Raw genomic sequence first — 27,961 nt, 5'->3', positions numbered from 1 at the left:
ATTTCAAGTTGTAAACTCGGTAACTTTTCAAGCAGTTGAAATTCCTTCAGTTTGCGTATCTAATTTTTACAATAAATGTGGTTGTAATCCGCAATTATGTCTAATCTGCGCTTATGAGAACACAAAAATGATTTTAAGCTTTACTAATGAAATGTAAGACCGTTGTTCATAATATTACGCAATATAGAGTTTTAAAAAACTAACAATCGATTCACCAATGCGGAGTGAAGGACAGAACTGTTTTTTTAACAATTGTTAACCAACCTTGTCTGTACTTTTTTTTAATACTTTATTCCAAACAAATAAAACACCTTTTGGTATATTTCAGCACTGTATGGTACAATATTAACCGATATAGTATAAAAGTAGTGTCAAATCTTAGCCCGTAGAATTGATCTTTATCTGAAAATTTCTTCAGAAGAAATAAGCTTTGTGTGTGTGTGTGTGTGTGGAGATGTAAATCACGTTTCCCGACCTAAAAATCAAAAAAGAAATTATTAACGCTGTAACAAATTTTAGATCTATATGGTAGCTTCAAATGACTTCTTTTTTCAGGCACAATTGCGTATTTTGAAAATATTTTATGCGAACTTTAGATACTTTCAGCGTGGATGCGAGTTACGCTGAGAGCGAAAAAGAGATACCTCAAAAGAGGAGAGTTGTTACAAATAGCACAAAAATGGGGTACACAGCTTGTATCTCAATTCCGCGGTTAGGCGTTGGACTAGTTTGGAAAGAGGCTTACGCATTTCTCTTCAATTTTGACCGATTTTCCTAAAGTGTTTTTGTTGTGTTTTCAATGTATTAACATAGGCATAACAAACAAGGGCTACACAGATCGAGCATGTTTGCCCATGACAATTTGGGTATACCTGTGCCGCGTTATGTTTTTCCCTACAAATCGTTATCATAGATCATTTTTAACAAAAAAGCTGTTCAAAATTATTGAAATTGATATGATTCATTCATATAGATGAAAAAAAGGATATGTTCCATTTGAGCCCCCTCCCTCCAACCAGAAACCCCCCAGTACGTTATGCACACCTCAGCTGCAGAGCATAACGTACTGGGGGGTGGTTGAAGGGAGGGGGCTCAAACGAAATGTATCCTTGTTTTCATCTATATGAATGAATCATCTCAACTTCAATATTCTTCGAACAGCTTTTTTTTTAAAATGATCTATGAGCTTGTTATGATTTAAAAAACTAACAATCGATTCACCAATGCGGAGAGAATGATAGAACTGTTTTTTTTAACAATTGTTAACCAACCTTGTCTGTATATATTTTTGTTGCTTTATTCCAAACAAATAAAACACCTTTTGGTATATTTCAGCCCTGTATGGTACAATATTAACCATTATAGTATACAAATAGTGTCAAATCTTAGCCCGTAAAATTGATCTTTATCTGAAATTTTCTTCAGGAGAAATAAGCTTTGGGTGTGTGCGTGGAGATGTCAATCACGTTTCCCGACCTAAAATTCAAAACAAAAGAAAATTTATTAACGCTGTAACAAATTTTAGACCTATATGGTAGCTTCAAATGACTTTCAATTTCAGGCACAATTGCGTATTTTGAAAATATTCTATGCGAAGTTTAGATACTTTCAGCGTGGAAGCGAGGTACGCTGAGAGCGAAAAAGAGATACCTAAAACGAGGAGAGTTGCTATAAATAGCAAAAAAAATGGGGTACACAGCTTGGTTCTCAATTCCGCGGTTAGGCGTTGGACTAGTTTGGAAAGAGGCTTACGCATTTCTCTTCAATTTTGACCGATTTTCCTAAAGTGTTTTTGTTGTGTTTTCAATGTATTAACATAGGCATAACAAACAAGGGCTACACAGATCGAGCATGTTTGCCCATGACAATTTGGGTATACCTCTGCCGCGTTATGTTTTTCCCTACAAATCGTCATCATAGATCATTTTTAACAAAAAAAAGCTGTTCAAAATTATTGAAATTGATATGATTCATTCATATAGATGAAAAAAAAGATATGTTCCATTTGAGCCCCCTCCCTCCAACCAGACCCCCCCAGTACGTTTTGCACACCTCAGCTACAGAGCATAACGTACTGGGGGGTGGTTGAAGGGAGGGGGCTCAAACGGAATATATCCTTTTTTTCATCTATATGAATGAATTATCTCAACTTCAATATTTTTTGAACAGCTTTTTTTTTGTTAAAAATGATCTATGAGCTTGTTATGATTAAAAAAACTAACAATCGATTCACCAATGCGGAGAGAAGGATAGAACTGTTTTTTTTAACAATTATTAACCAACCTTGTCTGTATATTTTTTGTTGCTTTATTCCAAACAAATAAAACACCTTTTGGTATATTTCAGCCCTGTATGGTACAATATTAACCCTTATAGTATAAAAATAGTGTCAAATCATAGCTAGTAAAATTGATCTTTATCTGAAAACTTCTTCAGAAGAAATAAGCTTTGGGTGTGTGCGTGGAGATGTCAATCACGTTTCCCGACCTAAAATTCAAAACAAAAGAAAATTTTTTAACGCTGTAACAAATTTTAGACCTATATGGTAGCTTCAAATGACTTTCAATTTCAGGCACAATTGCGTATTTTGAAAATATTCTATGCGAAGTTTAGATACTTTCAGCGTCGAAGCGAGGTACGCTGAGAGCGAAAAAGAGATACCTAAAACGAGGCGAGTTGCTATAAATAGCAAAAAATGGGGTACACAGCTTGGTTCTCAATTCCGCGGTTAGGCTTTGGACTATTTTGGAAAGAGGCTTACGATTTCTCTTCAATTTTGACCAATTTTCCTAAAGTGTTTTTGTTGTGTTTTCAATGTATTAACATAGGCATAACAAACAAGGGCTACACAGATCGAGCATGTTTGCCCATGACAATTTGGGTATACCTCTGCCGCGTTATGTTTTTCCCTACAAATCGTCATCATAGATCATTTTTAACAAAAAAGATGTTCAAAATTATTGAAATTGATATGATTCATTCATATAGATGAAAAAAAGATATGTTCCATTTGTGCCCCCTCCCACCAACCAGACCCCCCCCCAGTACGTTTTGCACACCTCAGCTACAGAGCATAACGTACTGGGAGGTGGTTGAAGGGAGGGGGCTCAAACGGAATATATCCTTTTTTTCATCTATTAGAATGAATTATCTCAACTTCAATATTTTTTGAACAGCTTTTTTTTGTTAAAAATGATCTATGAGCTTGTTATGATTTAAAAAACTATCAATCGATTCACCAATGCGGAGAGAAGGATAGAACTGCTTTTTTTAACAATTGTTAACCAACCTTGTCTGTATATTTTTTTGTTGCTTTATTCCAAACAAATAAAACATCTTTTGGTATATTTCAGCCCTGTATGGTACAATATTAACCGTTATATTATAAAAATAGTGTCAAATCTTAGCCCGTAAAATTGATCTTTATCTGAAAATTCGTTCAGAAGAAATAAGCTTTGGGTGTGTGCGTGGAGATGTCAATCACGTTTCCCGACCTAAAATTCAAAACAAAAGAAACTTTTTTAACGCTGTAACAAATTTTAGACCTATATGGTAGCTTCAAATGACTTTTAATTTCAGGCACAATTGCGTATTTTGAAGATATTCTATGCGAAGTTTAGATACTTTCAGCGTGGAAGCGAGGTACGCTGAGAGTGAAAAAGAGATACCTAAAACGAGGAGAGTTGCTATAAATAGCAAAAAAAATGGGGTACACAGCTTGGTTCTCAATTCCGCGGTTAGGCGTTGGACTAGTTTGGAAAGAGGCTTACGCATTTCTCTTCAATTTTGACCGATTTTCCTAAATTGTTTTTGTTGTGTTTTCAATGTATTAACATAGGCATAACAAACAAGGGCTACACAGATCGAGCATGTTTGCCCATGACAATTTGGGTATACCTCTGCCGCGTTATGTTTTTCCCTACAAATCGTCATCATAGATCATTTTTAACAAAAAAAGCTGTTTAAAATTATTGAAATTGATATGATTCATTCATATAGATGAAAAAAAGGATGTGTTCCATTTGAGCCCCCTCCCTCCAACCAGACCCCCCCAGTACGTTTTGCACACCTCAGCTACAGAGCATAACGTACTGGGGGGTGGTTGAAGGTAGGGGGCTCAAACGGAATATATCCTTTTTTTCATCTATATGAATGAATCATCTCAACTTCAATATTTTTTGAACAGATTTTTTTTTGTTAAAAAAGATCTATGAGCTTGTTATGATTTAAAAAACTAACAATCGATTCACCAATGCGGAGAGAAGGATAGAACTGTTTTTTTTAACAATTGTTAACCAACCTCGTCTGTATATTTTTTGATGCTTTATTCCAAACAAATAAAACACCTTTTTGTATATTTCAGCCCTGTATGGTACAATATTAACCGTTATAGTATAAAAATCGAGTCAAATTTTAGCCCGTAAAATTGATCTTTATCTGAAATTTTCTTCAGAAGAAATAAGCTTTGGGTGTGTGCGTGGAGATGTCAATCACGTTTCCCGACCTAAAATTCAAAACAAAAAAAATTTATTAACGCTGTAACAAATTTTAGACCTATATGGTAGCTTCAAATGACTTTTAATTTCAGGCACAATTGCGTATTTTGAAAATATTCTATGCGAAGTTTAGATACTTTCAGCGTGGAAGCGAGTTACGCTGAGAGCGAAAAAGAGATACCTAAAACGAGGAGAGTTGTTATAAATAGCAAAAAAATGGGGTACACAGCTTGGTTCTCAATTCCGCGGTTAGGCTTTGGACTGTTTTGGAAAGACGCTTACGCTTTTCTCTTCAATTGTGACCGATTTTCATAAAGTCTTTTTGTTGTGTTTTCAATGCATTAACATAGGCATAACAAACAAGGGCTACGCAGATCGAGCATGTTTGCCCATGACGATTTGGGTATACCTCTGCCGCGTTATGTTTTTCCCTACAAATCGTTATCATAGATCATTTTTAACAACAAAAAAGCTGTTCAAAAACATTGAAATTGAGATGATTCATTCATATAGATGAAATAAAGGATATGTTCCGTTTGAGCCCCCTCCCTCCAACCACCCCCCCCCCCCCTGTACGTCATGCACACCTCAGCTACAGAGCATATGCTATTGCATAGTTGACCATTTTAAAAAATTAGCGTGTCCGGGGGGAGATGCAAAAAACATCATGCACCTACTAAGGTGATGGAAACGGAAAAGATCCAAAAAAATCTTACGAAAATTCACTGGAAACATAATTTTTTACTTCTTAAATTTTTTATCCAACCAACAATTACTTTCAACCCCCCCCCCCTCCGGTTTGAGAGTCCGTATTATTCACTCTCCCAAACACGCCTGATATACGGACACAAATTGGCACAAATATGTAATATGTTCCATGAGTCGGGGAGCATCTCGAAATAGGGGCAATATTGGAAAAAAATGGAAAATTAAATTGTGAATGTAAACATTTATATGAGTGATATAATGATTGAACAGTCCAAAAATTTTGCTTAAATTTTGGGATCTTTTCCGTTTGTGCCCCCCCAGCTTAGTGGGTGCATATTATTTGCAACCCCCAGACGCACGTGCAATATTTTTACATAATGATTTACTATGTAATGACACGTGCTCTGTCACTGGGGGGAGCATAACGTACTGGGGGGCACAAACGGAAAAGATCCAAATTTTGATATTCGAGTGCCAAAGCGAAAAGCTGAAATGCGATAGAATGAAAAACAGTAGAGAATGATTCCTAACTCACAGTTCGTTGAGTATTGATTATTTGGCGACAAAGTTTCCACGATCGGAGTAACTAAAAGAGCCTATGACATTGTATTGTATAAATAAAGATTTTTTGGCTCTATTCTGTTTCGCCACATCAACGCTTAAGGTCGATACAATTTTTACGTCCCTGACGCACGTGCTAATTTTTACATAGCAATGTGCTATATAAAAACACATAAATTGTAATGGGGGGGGGGGCGTTAAAGCATTGGGGTGGGGAGGGGAGAAACCGAATAGATCCAAAGTTTTGTAGAATAACTTTCGGAGTGTGATGACAACTGTGATCCAAAGTTTTAAATCATTTATTTGTGATTATAATAGTTTTATTTCGTATGCCACTTTGTAGCTGATTAGACACCATTTTCTGCCAATTTTTCCTAGCCACTAACAACCATATGGCAAAAAAGCCGGAAAAGAGTTCGACGGAAAAGAGAAGTCAAGTTCCTTATAACAAGATTTGGCCTTTGTTTGCGATATTTCTAAATCTTATCAGGCGCTAATAAATTATTTTGTCTATAAATTATGTCTAAAACTGTGTTCCAATGTCAATTTCTCTATGTTGTGAGTAAGAAAACACTTATAACCGATCAAGATAAAGAGACGTAATTAGGGAAAGATTGTTGTTAAAAGCGCTTCTTGTCTGCTACACTCCCACATGCATCGTAGGCATGCTCCACATAGGATGGTTCTCCAAAAAAAATCAGGTATACCCGGACACAAACTAAATTTTTCGTATCTTTTAAACTTCAAAAAAGATAAGTTGAGATGAAAAACACTCCAGTATAAAATCATGAAAGCGCATTGCGACAGATCGCTTAAAATCTTCAGAAAGAGCATCAAAGGTTACAAATAGAACCAATAATGAACTCTAGGCAGGCAGATTCAAGTATGGTTAGGAAAACTCCAATCAATCAATTTAAATTTCTGTGTTTCAAATATTGGTTAAGTTTTTAGAAGTTCTTGCAATATTGTTACATTTTCACAATCAACGGAAAATGTTCGTTCAATTAAGACGTTTGACACGTTCCTCCAATTTTTTAAAATAAACATCTCCTGCAAAAACGGGCCAAAATAAACGCTCACTTCAAATAGACATTTACTGATGACATCACGCAGAAATCCGTTTCTGTTTTAGTTCCACATTGACTGAGAAATTATCTGTATCACATCTAGTTTTGGAGAAATAGATTATGATGTCGAGATCAGCCTTACGAATCTAAACTTTTGATGAAGAAAGCAGTGAACTCAAGAGCAGTGATAATTGTTCCAACATTTTCCAACTTACCACATTAAAACTTTTAAGAAATAGCTGGTTAAGATGAAACTTTTATCTATAATTAAGCAACTTGAAAATCTCTTTTCTTAACAATTTTAGGATTTTCTGATCGGATATTTTCTGTTGGATAAGATTATCTTATGAAGGATGTAGTATTTAATGTTTTTTTTCGAAAAAAAGATATTAAGAACCTTATCATTAACAACAACAAATATAATTGTTAATTTAGACAATATTGCCCAAATTAGGAGTTCACTGAGAATTCTTTAATGTACTTGCTTTGCTAATTCTGCACCGTTATAAACAGAAAACAGAAAAAATTGCACACTCCGTTTCTTAAAAACTTTTTGACAACTTGAAAACCTTACTCTTTTTCCCTTGCCTCCCAAAAACTATCATCAAATGGATTCCTCTGGCTTGCAGGCTTACTATTTTAAGGCATCTGGATAAATTTTGTTTCTTTCTAACGTGAAACCAAAAACTTTCACGAAATTCAAAAACTATTTAATTTTGTTGTTTTCTTAAAAATTGTTTTGGATCCTGTTTTTCTTCTTTTAGTGTTTGAACAATAATGCAAACAAATTTTGTTTATACAGTATTTGACTTCTCAATGGCTTTGAATTAGACTCAGTCAGAAACATAAATATATATATTATCAAAAAAAATCTGAAAAATTTTTGGATTTTTTGTTCTGTCTCTGTTTCGTTTCAATGAGTGAATGGATCTTTGCGCTAAACTGCAAAATTACAAATTTCCAAATTTTTGCCAAAGATGGCCACTTTGAGGGTAGAAACGCAACAATTTGAGCAAATCGTAAACTGTTGAGTTGTTGAAGTTCTAATTCTGTTTCATTACCTGTGTGTCTGGAGGAAACTGATAACAAAATGTAAAGAATTGGTTAAAATTTTCTTTATTTCATAGTTTTGGGAGGAAATTAGCCCTGTATCTTTTATGGAAATAATTAAATTTAATCGAATAATACACTCGATATTTTTCACAATTCTGTTTTAAATGAGCTGTTGACCATTATGATAATAATGCTTAATAAAATTTTGTGCTGCTAAAAGTTTTTGGGTCAAAAACGTATTGCAGCCCAAACTACACTGCTCAGTATGAAACACCTCATGCAGATGACATTGAACGAAACGAAACGAATGATAGCTACAAAAAAGAATAACAAGTCTGTTGCTCTGATGTTTACAATTTTTACGAAAGCCAAAGAATGAGTGTCGGTCAATTTGTATGCTGATTTTTCCGGATTTCAGATGAGGCATAAAACTGACAGCTACTATAATTAACTGCACATTTGTTTATTCTATTATTAATTAAAATTTATTTAATGTAATTACTTTCAGAAATGTCGGAGGAAGAGAAGAAAGTTCACAATCTTTGTTCTATTTACATAACTTTAAAAATATTTACAATTTCGACGCAATTGATCCCAATTTGATGAAGTGTTGTGTTTATCTAGGATAGTGTTTTCCGCAAAACTTTTTAAAAAATTAAAAACAAAATTTTAGGGAGAGAAAACAAAGATATAGGAAAGAATAGAACAAAAACCTGATAAGAGATTTTTCCCAACGTCCGCTTGAAGTTTCAATATACCAAAAAAATTTATTATATTGTTTCAATAGCCTTTAAAATCACGTCCACTCAAGGACTGCAAATTCAATTAAAATGATGACACAAAAACATTGCAAAAAAGGAACTCAAGCAAAAACAATTAAGAAATTAATAGAGAAACACCCTTCAAGATGTTTTCTCGGGCAACTCTGATATTTTAAGCACACATTTGCCTTGATTCAGAAAACAGGACTGATTCGAAAAATACAAAAGATAAGACAGCCAATTTCAGAGAAAGATTTAAAAAGTTTTCAAAAAATTGCTTTATTTAATGCATTTTTGTGCAAATTAAAAAAATGTCGCAAATTTAAGAAAAATTGCCGTGATTAAATACAAAAGAAGCAATACTTTAAAACAGAAGAACATCCAACAAAAAGAAGAACCAAAGTCAAAATCTCATATCGTGCAGCGTTCCCAAAAACGTCTTCAGGAAAGATCTTCCGACGACTTTTCTCAAAGCATAATAAGCTGCCATTCTGGTCAGTCGTCCACAATTAAACATTCATTACATAGCAAGGCAAAGCAATGAAAAAATGATTGAAAAAGAACAAAAAAATAGCCAAGTAACTCTTCTCGGAAGAATTTCTAAATAACTCTTGGAAAAATTTCAAGTAACTCTTCCTGGTAAAAAACATTGAAGAAGTTATTTCTAGGTTTAGAAAAGCACCAATTAAATTAATTTGAATCTTATATTTCAATTATGAGAATTAATCCAAATAAAAATTAGTTGCAAAACTGACATCATTAAGTCCGCTTTCTTGGGTCAGTTGAAATAAAATTGAAAAAAAAAATAATGAAGGGAGGAAAAACTGTTTGAAACTCAAATTTGCCCCATAAGAGGCGTGAAAAATGGAGCAGGAAACTTCTAAGACATCTTCTTCAAAACGTCCTATCAAGCATGAGGTTTGGTGGTGAATTTCCATAAAAAATGCAGTGAAATGAGAAAAAAATAAATAATTATCACCGCGTCTTTCTTATATCTTTTCGCAGTGAAAGCTGTGAATCGCGGTGAATTATTCGTTTCCACCGCATTCAACGAAATTTTTAACAAGAAAATTTACGTACACGGGTTCGAACTTCTCGCCTCCTGCGTGTCTACAACTTTTTTGCAATGCGCCATCTGTTACTCGCTTCTTTGAAATTTCTGAATTGGGAACAGATTCAATAAACGTTGGAAAACAAATGCGGCAGTTTTTTTTCTGATAAATGCAGTAAAATTCACGGTAAATATTTGTAAGAATTGCCGTGAAATGTAGTGATTTTTTTTCCACCGCATTCACCGCATCAACCGCGATGAATTTTTAAGAAATGCGGTGAATTCTTGTAAAAAATGCGGTGAAATACGGTGAATTGTTTTTTCACCCCATTCACCGCAATCAACGCAATTCTCAAATAATTTCAACGCACTTCTTCCAAAATCTTCCCAAAATTCCCCACCCGAGGTAAACATTTGATTATAAAAAAGTTCTAAACTGAACTAGTTGGTACTTGACAAATAGAACATGGTACTGGGAAAATTGTCCCAAATGGTGTCTGATAAAGGCTTAAAATTTGCAGAAGTTTGCCACGCCTCAATTGCTGTTTGGCTTTTGAAAGAAATCCCAGTTGTCAGAAACCAGAGATAAATCTTAATAAAAAATATTAAAAAAGAAAACAATTGTAAAATCGCTACGTGTAAATAAATTTTTCTGTAACGGAAGAGCACTTTTCGCCGATTTTCTTTCTTTCTGTTCTCTTTCGCGCTCTCTTACACCCCCTACCCCCAGTCTCTCTTTCTTTCTTTCTTTCTTTCTTTTCTTTCTTTCTTCCTCTCTCTCTCTCTCTCGCTCACTATGCATGCAAAAACACAAGCCTTTTTCTAGTTTTTATCTTTTTTCTGATCACGAGCATCAGTACAATTTTTGTTTCAAAACTTTCACCAATTAAAACTTCGAGTGATTAACAAGATTAACACTTAACATCAACGCTCAACTTACATCCAACAGCTGAGAAAACGGATTTTTTTGTGACCTAATAAAGGCTCTCAATCAATAATGCTTTTAAACTTTTAGATGTTTTCATCTGCGGCCTTTGTTATTTTTTTTCGGAGACGAAACGCTCTTCTTCTAGCTCCTTGATCATGTTCTGTTTCCATCAAAAATCAGAACATCCCGGGTCGTAAATCTTAAACGAGAAATCGTTTTTGTGGCTATTTTCATTGGCTAAGACTACATTTTGACGATATATGAGTTATATTCAAAGATGCTTGCAGCTACGAAAGCAAGCAAATTTTAAAATGGTTTTAAATCGATTTAAAACGAACTTAATTTATTTAATAGTTGTCTTGTTTTCTCGCGACCGATTTTCAGCCAATCATAATAAGCAAAATTTAGCTGTGCAAAAAAAACAACTGCTAAAACACATCACAACCACACATGATTTTGTCTTTTGCTGAGATTTGTAATTTCTGCTGAGATTCAACATACTTAGTCATAAAATTACAAATTTTGGTTTAACAAATTTTTCTTTCCAGGTTCAAATCGAGATCGAATCGAGACCAAATCGAGACTAAAATGCTGCCAATCGGTTAGTTTAATTTAAATCGGCTATATATTTTACATTTTTTGGTTTTACAAATTTTTCTTTCAAAGTCAAAATTGAGGCTAAATCGAGACCAAATCGAGACCAAGAAGCAGCCAATCAATTAGTTCAGTTTGGAGTTTAAGTTTCAATTCAACTACTTTTGGTCTAATTCAGTTTTCACTGATATCAGTCAGAGGACCTCAAAAAAAATCTGGATAACACTAGGTCAACACCTTCAAAAATTTAGACGAGAATTAGACGATATCGAGACACAACCGACCAAAAATTAGATCAAATCCAGACCTAATAGAGACCCAATCAAGACCGCAAAGCAGCCAATTGGTTAGTTCGATTTACAACGGTTCCTTTCCAGGTCAAAATTGAGACCAAATTGAGACCAAATCGAGACCAAGAAGCAGCCAATCAATTAGTTTAATTTGGAGTTTAAGATTCAATTCAATTTCAAGTGGTATAACTCAGTTTTCATTGATTTCAGTCAGAAGATCTCCAAAAAAGCTGGACCACAGTAAGTCAACACTTTCGAAATTTACAAAAATTAATTTAAAATATGTCTGAAAAACGACTGTTTTAGCAGAAAAATAGTCCAAAAATAGTCGAAAACAGGTCCAAATAACGTCATTTTGACCTAATGACAACGCTGAGCAATTGCAAGCAATGATGATTTTGAGTGATATATGACACTTCAATTAATCTTAGCTTTCAAGTTTATATAGTTCTTTTGCAGTTCGGTGAAATCATTTATATTTCATTTTTTTGGTTATTTCATTTTTATTTCATTATTTCACCTTCAATCTACTTTTGAAATCTTCTCGGTAGGTATAATTCTTTATTTTATGCAACAATTTTACCCCATTTCAGTTTTTCTCAAGGTTTTGCAGAGTTTTGTTCTTTACTTTAGAAGCAGATCTTCGTTTTCTGCAAATGGGCACCTGTTGAGCCGATAGACTTGCTCTTGCATGAGTACTTCATGGATCGGATGGACTGAAGCTGAAGGAAAATTGAAAAAATTCAAAATACATTGATTGTTAATTTAAACTTAAAAATATATAACAGTTTTCACTGAGCGGAGAAACAATTGTTAAAAAAGATAATAATCTATTTAATGGAGATTTTGTAGCTCAATTCAAATCCATTTTAAACGTTTTTCAAACAATTATAATCCATTTTTTCAACACAATGAAATAGATTAAAGAGAAATTAGTTCGTTAAAATGGTCCCAGATTGAGGCCGTAGAATGGATTTTCTTGATAACAATTTTTTAATGAAAAACGCTGTAAAATTGATTTTCAGTTCGATTTGTCCAATGCGGGTTGCGTAATTTTTCCTTGACAATATACGCGCTTTTTCTACTTGTCAACGAGGGTGTTGAAGCTTCCTGTTCCTGGGTTTGCATTCGAGCGATCCATTTTGTTGGTGATAATCGCACAAAAAATAACAGCAAAAAATATATGTTGGAAAAGGTTATCATATGAACGCGCGCTTCATTTTATTGTTTTGGGAATAAATTATTGTTATTATTGTTCTGGTTTCTTCATATCGATAATTTCAATTTCAGTGTTGGAGAAAAAAGTGAGTTGGCATCTGAAGTCTTAAATGGAACTGAAAGTGATATCGAAACCAAAATCGCGGAGGAGGAATCTCCAAACGCTATACTTCATTTCATACTATACTTCATTTTTGGTTTCAAAAGCATTGAAATTGTTCGACTTCTCAAAAATAACAATGTTTTAAATCTCTATTTTTTTGAGAAGAAATCAAAGTTTCAAATCGAGTTAAACAGAATAGAACCAAAAGACACAGTGCGTAAATTAAACCATTGAATATATTAAGCAATATCTCAAATATATTGTGATAAAAAAAATGGAGATAGCTTCAAACTGGTGCGCCGGTAGGCGCGCTTGAAGAGCGTTGCGGCTCCGCCAAAATAAACGGTCCAAAATTTCCGGATTGCATCCCGCTTCGCAAAAAAGGCATGAAGGCGAGCAGCGGATCCTTTTCCAGCTTATAGTAAATTTCGCTTATCTGTGCTGTAGGCTAATTATATTTGTCATTATGTATAGCTAAGATAGAAGAGGAGATTTTTCCCCAGGTCCGTACAGAGGGGAGGGAGATTGTAGATAGAATCGGGTCAGAGGAACAGGTAATTAACAATAACTCCAGAAAGCTAAAACTTACAGTTTTGCAGCTGATATTTGCATTCAATGGTTAATCAGACACTTAGATTGCTTAAAAGTGTTACCTACAAAGGTATGTTTCGCAGGATAAGATTCCACAATTGTTCTTACCTTCCGTTTCGCTGCTATCTAAAAAAACCTGCTGAGATGAATTGATTGTAACTTTTAACAGTAAAATTAATGTCAATATGTCATTTGCTCCTCAAATGGGCGCTGACCCAACGTCTTCACAATTATAGAGATTGACATCCAAAAATTATGGATAGTGACCTGTTAAAGTATAGCTTTAATTATTGGTTTCAGAATCATTGCATTCACTCCCTTTTTTTATTCGCAAATTTGTGATGGGAAACGTAACCAAGTGGTTAAGAATTCACACGTCCTCCAAGAAAATAGATTACATATATTTAAATAATTAAAATCACCAAATATGTGGGCACATTCAAAACTTAATCTATCACTTTTGTCGTTCGCATTACCGGTAAAAACAAGACGTGAAGGATCTTACCTGTGAATACGAAGGTATCTACTAAGGCTGGTTTAGAAAAAAAATCTCAAGACGTATATTTAAATGTTTAACTACTTATCATTACCCTGAAACCGTATGCTAGTTTGATCGAGAATTCCAAATGTTGTATAAAGTTAGAAAGTTGATACCTTAATTGCTTAGAGTCCATTTTTGTAGTATTAACTGTTCGTTTTCCTTTTTTGCAGAATTTTTAAATTTTTCCTTGATTTTTTTAGGGCTTCTGAAGTTCTCCATTGAGTTACGCCATTCTGAAGTCTCAATGGGTAAACTTTCGAGATTGGTAGGTTTGCTGGAAAATATGTTGTTGTCTTGAATAGATCTTGACATGGTTGTACCCAGATAATCTGGAAATCTAAGCGGTGTAATCTTATGGCGGATAGATTTTGAAAAAAGTGTCAACTGAAAGACAAAAACATCACTACACTTGACTTAAAAACTAGAAATATAGCTTTCAAAGGTATTTGATCCCTAACATGATATAGCCGCAAAATGTGGATGCAAATTTGCTAAAAACAACTTTCAATTGATTTTCGGGTGTCAACTTCTTATCTATTTTTATTGCAATATATCGGCAGCTTTCATATGATCTTGTAATGCCACCTTCAAAAAAGATGCCTTGCCCATTTTATTTTCGATTACATTAATATAATAGCTCCATTTTTTCCTATTTCACTTAATCATCGCCAGCAAACTGAACCATGTCGAAATCACCCTCAATTTTTCAACGTGCAGAAATCATCAACGTGCAGGAGCAAAATCAATGACCATAGAACTGTTACCTGAAGAACACCATGGTCAATTGGGAATATAAACCCAAAACTCTGAACTTATTTTGCAGATCACACTGCTTCTGTTAATGAGAAAAACGCCACGTAAAAGTTCCACTGCGGAGTCTGAAAAACATAAACTTTCAGCATTTTTCAGAAAATTTTTATCTTAATTAGAGTTTTAAATTTTTGCCATATAACAAAAACAACAACTGTATCACAAATAATTTCAGCTATTTTCATTTTTCTGTTAGAATGCATGAATGGATCTTTTGGATTGTGGAAGACTTTTGGTTCTGAACGCTAAGCTGCTTTTTTTTTCAATATTTCGTTTTTAATGAGATAACAGATTGTTTGCCCCTGACAGAGCCTTTCAAACCTGTTAGCAAAGATTGATATCGTTTTAAATAATTGAAAACAAACTGTAGGTGCGTTGCATTTGCTCACTTTCTATCTTTACGAGCCTTTTCATTAGCGAACCCCGAACTTGGAGATTTTTTTTATGCATGTTATCATTAGCTTTGCAAATATCCTGCAAGGTGGCAAAACTAAAAACTTAACTCAGTTAATCTGTTCGTGAAATTTGTCATAACCAAATGAGTTTTTGTTTGTTTGGTTGCCCTTATTTCCTCAACGAAATTTGCGGCAACGGAAAAACGGAGAAACATCTGAATAAAATCTTTAACATGGGTTATTTAAGATATTCAAAAAATCCTTCTTTAAGAAAAATGAAAGAATTATGTGCTATCCGCCAGATTTTTCAATCTTTGATCACACCTGTGAGGCTATAGCCATTTTTAGATGATAATTGTGGTAAAATTGTTTTTTTTTTACAAAAGTTGGCAAATTTACTCACTCAGATTTACCATGCATACTAAGAGACTTGCAATCAATTTTTTTAAAGAATTGCGTCTAATCAAACGTTGCAGAGGTGAAAAAAAAATATTTTTTAAAACTCTTCTCTGATGTAATTGCTGTGCAAAGCAGAATTCCCCGGTTAAGTCCACGTTGGTCTATAATCAAGCAATTTTCAAACGATTTTTTATCTTCATGGACAATATAAAACGGAGGAACAGTCACTTTTGGTTTTTAAATGCACTTTCTTGTAATTTTTTCCCATAGTTTAAACCTCTTTACTGTATTAAAAGAAAGGTTTTAGCAAAATATATCCAGTGAAATAAAATACATTGTTCATAGGTAATTCCACGGAGAATTTTTACATAACATGAAGAGAATTACTTACAAAATATGATCACTGCAATCCGTGCCGGCTATCCCTGGACAAATTGTAAACGCTAAAAATTGATAAAATGTCAGGTTCGGTTAAAAGACTTAAGAAGATAAAATGGGTTTTAGCGTTGGATGTGGTGAAAAAATTCACATCCGATAATCGAAATTCTTACAAAAATTTACCGCTAGATTTTCGAACAGGTGTATCGATTGCGATGAATTCGTTGAGAGCAGTGAAAGAAATCACTGGTAAAAACAACAGAAATTATTTAAAAATTCACCGCAAAAAGAGGATTTTACGCTGATTTTAACCGCTTAATTTATTACGTAAGAAGTGCGGTTTTCAGTAAATAATCTCTTTTTCTTCACCGCATAGGCGCAATAAAAACAAAATTCTCGCAACCATTCACAGTGTTCACTGCAAATCTTACATTTTCAAGCGAATTTTAGCGCTGACACTTCGACTCGGTAAAATTGTGAAAGGAGATTTTATTTTAGATAACAAAAAGCGTGAGAGAGATTGTTGAAGAGATCCAGAGTTAAAGCATTTGTCAAAAAAAGTCAAAATGCTAAGAACCAGTTTTCCAATTGAAAGCTGCATTTAATTGTGAACCAGACGTTTAGAATGCTTGAAAATGATACCAACAACAGTATGTTTCGCAACAGCTGTTTCCACAGGCTTGTTTACCTTCTGTTTCGCTGTCATCTAAAAGAACTGCTCAGTTGATTTCAATGCAATTTAAACATCCACAATGCCAATTGGGGTGGGATCATATATTCCTTAAATGTCTATCAACAACGTTTTAACAACTACAAAGTTTGCCCAGAAAATTATAAATACATGACTGATTAATCTATTATTCTGAGTACCAAATTTTTCATTTATTCAACTTTTTCCACCGTTAATAGGAAAGAGACCGTTATAAAAAAAGAGCAAAAAAAATTTGGCTCCTGAAAAACTGAGAAATATTTATGGAAAAAATCTCTTTTACTTGAACTATTTGAGACATTTATTGACCTTTATTACCTAAACAAATAATCTGTTAACATATAGAAGAGTATTAATTTTGCGCAAGAACTTTCAAACTTTTATCACCCCTGTTAAGCTATTGTTCATAGTAACTCTATTTTATTCAGCACGATCCATTTCCGGTGTAAGTTGGTCCTGATACGAAAATTGTCCTTAAATTGCCTCAATCCTGCACACCATCTACCTTGCAGATGTACGAGGGATGCACTCATTTTCCTTTTAATGTAATCTGTCTCTGCAAACGCCAGGAACGAGTAAGGTGAAAAATATGTCTTTAAGCTTTTGTCTGAAGTATTGGTTGAGAAAAATCGAATAACCAGGTTAGTTCACATTCGTTTGTTATATTGATCGCTTTTTCAACCTTTTTAAAATATTCTAGGAGAAAATAAGACGAAATAATTTTCAACAAGGGCGTTTTTGCATATAGTTTGCGGTACTCATCCGTCTTAAATAAAAAAATCTTTCAAGAAATGGCATGACAGTGCAAGATTTTTGCAAGATTCTTGCCAAGATCTTGAAGAGATAACTTTTTTGACTCCGAATTCGTTAGAGGGTCATGTGATTATAAGAAAAGTTCGGTGATAATATCTTATAAACTCTTAAAATTGTTTAACAAGCCTTTTTCAAAATTCTTTTAAAGTTTTCAAGCTCTCAATCCCTACAAAAATGCATCACTTGTAAATATATACAGTTAAATTTAATGCACATCAGGTACCAATTGTTTTTTCAGCGCATTCACGCATTAACAAACTTTACAGAAAAGAATTTTATAAAAAAAATGCAGTGAAAAAAGTTAGCAGAAACAACCCCATTCCTCACAAGTACTGCATTTTTTTCAATGATTTCCTGGCCCAGAAGACTTTTATAATTCCCAATATAATTAAGACCTGAAAACGGTTACTAGGTTATTAAAGTGGTCAGTGAAATAAAATTATATTAACTAATTATAACCTGATGATTGTTCCTCCTCTGCTTCAGCATTTTCCTGATTTTCACCCCCGCTCATGTGCATTGCCAGGAATGTGTTCATGGCATCCAAGAACATGGCAGCCAGATCTCCGGAGAATGAGGAAGCGGAGTGAAGGTGCTTCCCAAAGAATGTCAGCTCTTTCCCATCTGGGTACTTGACTGTCACGATGGCGTACTCCCCTTTTCCCTCCACGTTTGACACCTCTCCTTTCTAAAGACAATCACATTTCATAAAATAATGAGATCTTTTCCGTTTGTGCATGCGCTTCGGTCGAGCTTTGGGGTTAGAGTGGGGTTGAGATGGGAGTTGCGGGTTTTTTTTTTTTGGGGGGGGGGGGGGGGAGGGGGTACCGATAATACAGCTTCAATGAATTGTTTACTTAGAGACTGGTAGACCTAAAGCAGCTGCTCAGCGAATTAATGCCTTCCAGAGGTTAATTTTATTAAGTTTTTCAGGACTGAAAAGTACGATTAGGCTCGGTAACGTGAGGACGCACATAATATTCCCATCCCGCTCATCCACATATTCTACTCATTTGGCTACCAAATGAAGAGGAGATAGAAACCTTTCAAAAACATACATATCGTTCGAAAAACCACTAATGGAATAAAATAATCCCACATTAAAGGGCCGAGGAAATTTGTTGTTAACAAAACTACTAGAAAAGACAATTATAAAACAAACATTAATTAAGACCAAAACGCAATGTCTATATTTAAAAAACTCATATGCAAATAAAACTCACATAAAACAATACCTAGCCGTACAAGTTAACGTATACTTACCTAGAAAAAATATGGGACCTGTCCTCAATCGACTGGGTAGCAGGTCGAAAAAAAAACACAAAGATGCGAAGTTCAAAGATACGTTTCGTTAAACAATTAATTTCAAGTAATTATTATCATTATGTTTTAACTCTAACATCTAAAATGTTCATTTCTATCTTCAAAACGAGCAATTGAGTCCTGTCATTGTCCAGTGTAGGTCAAACGACCACAAAAAAAGGGAAAACACAGGTAGATATAAAAAGTTCAATTCAACTTTGGCGCAAAAAAGGCAGTAAAGCCCTTAAAACCATAATCTTTTCACTCAGAGCGTTCAAACTGTTCAATTGCGCACTATTTCAATGCCAATGCTAACTACCATTAAGTTTAACATTAAAAAAACAAAAACCTTTAAAATGCACAAATATATATAGAAAAGTCTCATTTTACGAAATCTCGTAGTAACAGTAGTAACAAAGGCGAGAAACAAATGATTCAAATAAAACCGGAAAAAAGAATAAATTATAGCTCACTGGAAACGGGTTATGAGCTGTCAGGTCTTTGTCTGTAAAGAGACTAAGATACCAAACAAATGTAAAAAATATAAAACTGGCGAAGATCAAAAACCCAAATAAGATTTTGATAACAAGTGTTTTCAAAAGTCATAACAAAAATGAAATTTCAACAAAATGAAAGGAAATAAGTTGCCACACCTCAGAAAGCCAATTATGCCCGTTATTAATGAGACTAAGGCGCGAGAATACAAAATTACAACTAACACAGGCAGAAGCCAAATTTCCAATAATTATTCTACGGCATCACAGTGTTCAGTGATCACACATTATTTATAAGATGTCAGATGGTAAGACTCTAAATTATTATCTGCGTCTCATATGAGCATCAACGGGTCTGCTCTAAAGAAGGACACGGAAAAAATAAACCCAAAAAATGAACAGTTTAAAAATCTCAAAAATCGTTTTTAAAAATAAACGTTCGAAGCCGTCGGTCAAAAAATATAATTAACAGTGCAATATTTCTGGAAACAACGAAAGTTTTTGAGAGCTCTTATTAGTGGGATTGAGTTACCTGGCAACAAAAATGAGACAAAAAAGAGACCGTTGAAAGAATCTTTTTTTCTAATATTTAACCTGAAAGTCATTAAAACGAATAGCTAAACAATGAAAGTTTTGAATAGGTTCAATTACACATCCTGTGAACTAATTGAGACATATAATTATGAATTATATTCGTATATCAACAAAAAGAAAGAAGACAATCTGAATTTTTTTCCAAAATTTAATTCGAAGGTAATCAAAACAAGTTGCTATAAATTGAAACCCATAAATAGGTTCCATTATATATTCCTGAGGAAGCAATTGAGACATATGAATATGAGGTATGTGTCGTATAACAACCAAAAGAAAGAGGACAATAAAAAAACTATTTTCAAAATTTATTTCGGAGGTCATTAAAACAAATAACTATAAACTGAAAAATTTGATTAGCTTCAGGTAAACCTCCTGGGGAATCAATTGAAACAAATCAATGTAAGGTAAATGTCTTACAACAACGGAAAAACATAAAATCAAAAATAGGCAAAAAACCACCAAAATCATGCCAGAGAACTGTGTCGCATCCCAAAAGCATCAACTGTTCAACAAAAAGTAATTAACATTTTCACGCACGCCTTTTTTCAACGCGACACATTTTCAAAAGTTTTCAAAAGTCATAACAAAAATGAAATTTCAACAAAATGAAAGGAAATAAGTTGCAACACCTCAGGAAGCCAATTATGCCCGTTATTAATGAGACTAAGTCGCGAGAATACAAAATTACAACTAACACAGGCAGAAGCCGAATTTCCAAAAATTATTCTACGGCATCACATTGTTCAGTGATCACACATTATTTATAAGATGTCAGATGGTAAGACTCTAAATTAGTATCTGCGTCTCATATGAGCATCAACGAGTCTGCTCTAAAGAAGGATACGGAAAAAATAAACCCAAAAAATGAACAGTTTAAAAATCTCAAAAATCGTTTTTAAAAATAAACGTTCGAAGCCATCGGTCAAAAAATATAATTAACAGTGCAATATTTCTGGAAACAACGAAAGTTTTTGAGAGCCCTTATTAGTGGGATTGAGTTACCTGGCAACAAAAATGAGAGAAAAAAGAGACCGTTGAATGAATCTTTTTTTCTAAAATTTAACCTGAAAGTCATTAAAACAAATAGCTAAAAAATGAAATTTTCAAATAGGTTAAATTACACATCCTGGGAACCAATTGAGACATATAATTATGAATTATATTCGTATATCAACAAAAAGAAAGAAGACAATCTGAATTTTTTTCCAAAATTTAATTCGAAGGTCATCAAAACAAGTTGCTATAAATTGAAACCTATAAATAGGTTCCATTATATATTCCTGAGGAAGCAATTGAGACATATGAATATGAGGTATGTGTCGTATAACAACCAAAAGAAAGAGGACAATAAAAAAACTTTCTTCAAAAATTAATTCGGAGGTCATTAAAACAAATAACTATAAACTGAAAAATTTGATTAGCTTCAGGTAAACCTCCTGGGGAATCAATTGAAACAAATCAATGTAAGGTAAATGTCTTACAACAACGGAAAAACATAAAATCAAAAATAGGCAAAAAACCACCAAAATCATGCCAAAGAATTGTGTCGCATCCCAAAAGCATCAACTGTTCAACAAAAATTAATTGACATATTCACGCACGCCTTTTTTCAACGCGACACATTTCCCAACTATGTTTTTCATCAATTGGATTTGTCGATAGGGTCGTTATTCGTCATTAAAAAAATGCTTTAACCATGAATTACAACACACAGGAAATTGGTTTCGGCCTGTTTTTAGTGAGACTGCTCCAGAAGTTGAGAGAAATTAGACAAAATAGTTATAACGGACATTAGATAACAACTGAATTTTTTGTCTATGTTCACATATAGCTCTTAAAAAGACAATTGGATCTTTAATTGGTGACACTAAAACATTGTATTACAAAAATTATTCCAAAGGATAGCAAAACATAAGAAGTTCATATAACGAAAACAATTGTTCAGAGCGATAAAAACCATGAGCAAAAATCTGAAATTATAAAAAAGCCTGTTGAACCCCAGATTTTGCAAATATTATCTGTCAAAAATTGAGCCCTGATATGAAAATTTTTTACATAAATTTACATAAAGTCATTAACTGCTTAAATATCTCGGAAAAAAGGCCGCGCTGCATTAAAATCTAAAAGCTTTTTTATCATATGTAACCGTTTAGCACTCAATTGTCGAACTGGTTGCGCAATAGATCAATTTTCAAACAAAAATTTTCTGTATATAGAATTTAAATATTATATTTTGTATAACAATCGAGTTTGAAATTATTTAAAAAAACCGGCAAAATAATAAATCCAGAAGACTCTTAAAGCCAGTGGGATACAAATACCTCTATTTTTGAGCTTAAAAAGACTATGACTGAAGTTTTAAAGCGTATATTTTTGGCAATTTTTAAGGCGAAGTTTTAAGGTGTATACGTTAAAGTAAATGGGCTTATTTGGTCCCATTTTGACCAAAAAAGTCTGAACTTTGCAAAGTTTGGCGTTCATTTCTAGCCAATAAAACTCGGATCGAACCATTAAGCAACCTTCCTCTATCTTTAAATATAAAATCATTACCTTTCACGTTAACAACTTTAACATATTTTAGCAGAACTGACGACAACTCAACTTGGTCAAAAAAACGGAAAATTTGATTAAAAGCAACCAAATAACGTCTTCTATTCACAACACTTTAAACCTCGATAACTTGTTAGGTTTTTCTAACGATACCACACACACACACACACACACACACACAACTCTCTACAATGATTATATCGATCGTCCAACATTGACTGAACAAAAAAACCATTTGAGCATATAGTTTCTCCACCACTAAAGTGAGATGGAGCAGATCCGTCAGAAAAATCATTTATCACGCGAAAAATAATACAAAACAGATCAAATGACTAATACATTTATTAAATTGATGAAATATACTGGAAGATATTTTTTGAAAAAGTTCATCACTGAAAATGACGCGTCGTCAAACATGGGTAAGATCTGCTCTTAAAAACGCCACAATCATGTAAGATCTCCGCTTTGAAGTACCAAAATTATAAAAAAAAATCTACGCTTGAAAACACGCTTATAATAGCAACTCTTAATTCCGGTGGCGTTTTCTTTTTAACGAGTTGATTGTACATCTTACTTAATTTCAATGCATTACCCGCCAATCTTGCATTTTTTGCGGTCTTAAACGTTGAAATATTGGCCCGTGTCACCATATAAAGAAAAATCTGGCTTTTTATAGTCTGTCACTGTAGAGATCTGGCATTTTGGAATATATGCACCCGTGTGTCTTTGAAATTTGTAAATGAGAAAATAGTGTTGCGTGTTTGTTCAAATCTGACCTCAAAGACTTTTTCCTTCAGATCCTTAAATCCTTTCATGATGTGACCTTTAGGCAAAACAGTCTTCATCACTTCGATAGGCAGAACACACACCACGTCTTCATCAATTGAGAAGCACTCGTTGTTCTTAACAGCGACAGCTGCCGGATTGATTACAACTGGCTCTTTGGTGCCAGGAAAAAGGACAACCAGGTCATCCTTCTTGTGTCCGCTGGAACTCTCTTTGAATATTTTCACCACAGAGCCGGATTCGTCAGTTAACTGGCCTGAAGAACACTTTTAGAAAACCAATGAAAAAATTTTAAAGTCAAAGTATCAGTATTTTTTGAAAGTGTAGTTTGCCAGACTGCCTTTTTCATCGTTATCTATGTTTATTTTGTGGTTCTAAAATGGACATCAGGTGTTAAGTTTTTTGATAATTATTTCGAATAATATAATAAAAATAAATTGTTCATTTTCTGTTATAGAGGAACACAAAAGAAGTTTATTTACTGTGCACAAAAAATATGTACAATGAAGTTCAACAGAAAAAAGAGAACACCATTAGATCATCAGTTGATCCGTTTTCAGCTGCGTCACAATGTAGGAATATCAATAGAAGGTCTTTTTGCAGATTGAATGATCTGCAGAATGTGTGTTGTCTCATTGATAGCGGATACCCTGCTGCACTGGTTACTTGAACTAAATTATTTGAAACGTGAACAATTGAGTCGCCTTCGTAAATAAATGCTATTGATACTGAAATTAATCAGTGTCGCGATTGAAATTTAAAAAATTATCTGCTGAGTGATTCCGAAAATCTGAATTTTGTTATTCAAAACTGCAAAACAATGTACAAAAAAGTCAATAGTTGGAACTCTTGCTAAAAGTTTTTGCGAGAATGAAAGATAAAAAAAATATTGAACGATACATTTTGGATCGATATGAAAGATAAATATATCGTCTAAAATGTCATCTACTATATAGGTTGCATAAAGAGCCCTCCCATTTCAATTAAATGAAAAACAATCTTGTAAACAATGGAAAAAATTTATAGATTTTTTATGGATTGCCAGCACTCTATTCATGTCCCAGTTTACACTGGCTAGTCTTTAATTTTCAGTAATATTTATTCCATGAAAAGTAGTGTATTCAGTGTTACTAACGACAACAAGATTTGCTTTATCAGCGACTCGAATTTCCGCGTGAGTACTTGTAATTTATAGCTATTTTTAGCAAGTCGTAACCATTAAGCTCAGAGGGCTTTGTGGTAAATACAAAAACAACAGCTTAAGTATGAAGAACATATACTCTACTCTACTAATTACCAATAATAAACTAGAAAACAGTTTAACATTAAGCTGCTCAGATCTAACTGTAATTTTGCATGAGTAGTTTTTCAGACTGTACAGAAAAAAAATTCTTGCTGCGTGAACTCACTGACGACAATCTTATCATAATGAGGACAAACTGCGATAAACAAATATAAAATACACTTTTCGATATTCAAGGTTTCAGAACTGAAATCGGATTATAACATTTCACTACGCTGGTTCAGTGCTACAATGCTCTGAGATTCAAGACCGGGTGGGGTGATAAAGTGTTGACCTTAAACAAGAAGTAATATATTTTGGTTATACAAACACTAAAAATTCGTTTTCTCATGAGCGTGATTATTTGACAACTGTTCGGACTCCAGTTTAGGGGATGTAGAAGCTATGTACTCAAACTGGTTTTCTTTTAATCAATTTTGGCCAATCGATATGATCATCGTAGAGGGTTGTGAGTGGCATCAATAAAAATCCCGTCCAGCGTAGAATAATAAATTAATTTTCTTTTCAATTCGTTTTTTCCAAAGACTTATCGAAATCTGGAAATATTTAATTAGCAGTCCAGTCTTTGTTGTTTTTTTTCACAATTCCATTAGCTTTCAAATCAATTTTCGTCAAATTCGCTAAAATTTGTAAAAATTATCAACAAGTGTGTTAAAGTCTTTAGTTTTAAAAACAATGGAGAGATGCTGAGTGGCTTCTTCAAAATTTTACTTTAATGACATCTTTGCGTTTAATAACTTGTAGAGTTTCAGACTTTTTCATCAAAAATAGTTCTCAATTTGCTTGTTGTAGCCCGCTTTGTTTAAAAGATCAGAACTTAAAACTGCAGACGCAATGCTTCTCAACTACAAAAACAGGATTAATTCGAATACGGCCGCCTATAACAGAATTTTTGAATTAAAGTAAAAACCGTTTTTTGATACTTTAGCTTATATGCATCCAAAATGCATCAATTCCTATTGAATTATTAAAATTTTGTTTAGCCAAATTGCCTAAATTGAAAATTTTTGAACAATTAATTGTTTTAGCAGGACGCGCAGTTATAACAGGGCTCCCTTAGTCCATGACTATATCTGAACCAGTGCATTAAAAACTATTCGAACTGTTTTGGACGTGAGCTTTTGTTCAGAATGTTTTTAAATATTTTGTATTTTTTGCGTTAAGTTTGTACGAGAATGATTTCAAATGAAGAATCAATCCATGCAGATAACATTTGCAGGAAAATGAGCTCAAGGAACACTTTGGCAGTCTCCTGACTTGGTCTCACCAATCAATAAATCCAAAAGTTTTTATAATTGAAACAAGCGAACCTTAACCAAGTTTTCATTTGATATCTAAGGTCTTTTATGACTCGGTATTAGTTTGTTTTTTTTTAAAAAAAATACATCAAAGATTTTTGAACTTTGCATCTTAAATTATTTCTGGCAACGTTTAGCTGTATCAACTCTTATTGACTTCCAATCCTCTTTTTATTCCCAATCCTCTTTTTATTCCCAATCAAATTGTGATGGAAACTACTAAAAGTACGGCATTACTTTTGAAAAAGTGAGAAATGTTGACGTTAAGTTTGTACGAGAATGATTTCAAATGAAGAATCAATCAATGCAGATAACATTTGCAGGAAAATGAGCTCAAGGAACACTTTTGCAGTCTCCTGACTTAGTCTCGCCAATCAATAAATCCAAAAGGTTTTCATAATTGAGACAAGCAAACCTTAACCAAGTTTTCATTTGATATCTAAGGGCTTTTATGACTCGGTGTTGGTTTTTTTTTAGAAATTATCAGTAATTTTTGAACTTTGCATCTTAAATTATTTCTGGCAACGTTTAGCTGTATCAACTCTTATTGACTTCCAATCCTCTTTTTATTCCCACTCCTCTTTTTTGGGAATGAAAATTATTTTCTCTGTCTGTTTTATTAATAACTAATGGTTTCTTGGATTTGGTAAAACAAGTTTTCAAAAAAAAACATTGTTATTATAAAAATTTTGCGCATTTTTGAGATTCTTTTTTGATCACTTGACAAACTATCTCAATATTGACTGGTCCAATTGGCTTTTAGAGGACGCGTAAGGACAGATACGCAAAATTTATTTTGGTTCTGACGACTGCGACCTTCCTCTCACGAAAAATTTTCGTGATTCTTACTTTTTCAAAAGTAATGCCGTACTTTTTGTAGTTTCCATCATATTGCGGATAACTTATGATCAAAATGGGTTCAAATGGGTTCTAGATGTATAAAGGAACCAATATGATGATTGCAGTTTTTTGTTAAGTGTTTTAAATGCTTTCAAAATAAACAATTTCTAAAATAGAAGGTTTTTTAAAAACAAACCATTTTTATTCTTCATTTTCTCATCAAGTTACTTAGACTCAATTTTAACAGTTCTTATCATTTTTCTATTGAACCATACAACAATTTATTGATGTTTATATTTTTTGGGTATATGGTTGATAATACCTCATTGTTTTCATGGTTTCAAAACAGTAGTTTCGTAACACTGATTGTGAAAAATTGAGTTCCGACGATATTTGATTGTTTTTGTAACCTCATGACTTAGTGGCAATACTAACCAGTCTAAATAGCTTCCTAAGGGGTTGCAACATGATTCGTTTTTTGAAAAATTGTCCAATTTATTTTTAATTGAAACCTTTGGCTCCTAATGATTTTCAAAAGCAAATTTTCAATAAGCAAACCAATGAGCTTTTGAGCCTTTTTCTTTTTTATCTTACATCTGTCAATATTTCGCTGGTGTCTGCACAGACAGATTGAATACTCTTTCTAGCAAGCTGAAAGTCTATTTTTATATGTGATTTGTTTTCAAATAGTTTTGTTGGCTTTCTTTGGTTCCTTTTTTGTTTCCCTGGCCAGAATATCACTCCATTGGGGAGGTCAATTATGTTTTGAAAAAATTGGAATGCGGAATTGAATCTGTTTAATGTTCTCAGTTAATTACTTATGGCCTTAACAGCTGCGACACCGTTTTCTTATTATATTATTTGATTTTTTTTACTGTTTTTTTTTCTTTTTATAGTCTTAGGACATTTTCTCGATGACCTCCTGTCTCAGTTGCTTCCGCCAGAAGTATAAAAGATGAAGCCTCAATTGCTTCCCCAATTATACCTCAGGAGCCGTAATATAACCTTTTAGTTATTTCAGATGTTACTTATTGGTTCTAATCAATTAGAAAAAATGGCTTTCCAAAATGGAACTTTTTGCTGCTTTGTTGAATTTTTACAGTGTCTCATTAAGGCCAGGTATTCAAACTTTTTTGTGCAGCACAGCTTATTTTGTACGGTTTAATTTTTATTTGATCTCAATTTAATTCTGCTTTTGAGCAAATATAGACATCAAATCTTGGGTGTAATTACTGTCTTTTGATATTTGAAAACTAAATTTATCGTATCACGCGTTCTCCATAATGGCCGGTCTCATTGGTCATCTAAGGATGAATAAATTTATTCAC

General features: G+C 33.5%; 1 protein-coding gene across 1 annotated transcript in view; it reads right to left on the bottom strand.

The window, feature by feature from the left end:
- Window positions 1-27,961, bottom strand: part of LOC142346130 (uncharacterized) — a 105,964-nt gene that overhangs the window by 3,690 nt on the left and 74,313 nt on the right. Inside the window, exons 10-14 of the mRNA XM_075398636.1 lie at window positions 23,183-23,448; window positions 17,926-18,154; window positions 16,633-16,650; window positions 13,530-13,547; window positions 5,740-5,790 (exon numbers count right to left, since the gene is read on the bottom strand). Of these exons, the coding sequence (XP_075254751.1) occupies window positions 5,740-5,790; window positions 13,530-13,547; window positions 16,633-16,650; window positions 17,926-18,154; window positions 23,183-23,448 (582 nt within the window). The remainder of the gene's footprint in view (window positions 1-5,739; window positions 5,791-13,529; window positions 13,548-16,632; window positions 16,651-17,925; window positions 18,155-23,182; window positions 23,449-27,961) is intronic.

This window comes from Convolutriloba macropyga, chromosome 9, assembly GCF_964194025.1.
Source record: "Convolutriloba macropyga chromosome 9, txConMacr16.3, whole genome shotgun sequence".
Lineage (NCBI taxonomy): Eukaryota > Metazoa > Xenacoelomorpha > Acoela > Convolutidae > Convolutriloba > Convolutriloba macropyga.
Note: the sequence above shows the minus strand (reverse complement) of the source record. Positions and strands in the feature narration are given on the sequence as shown.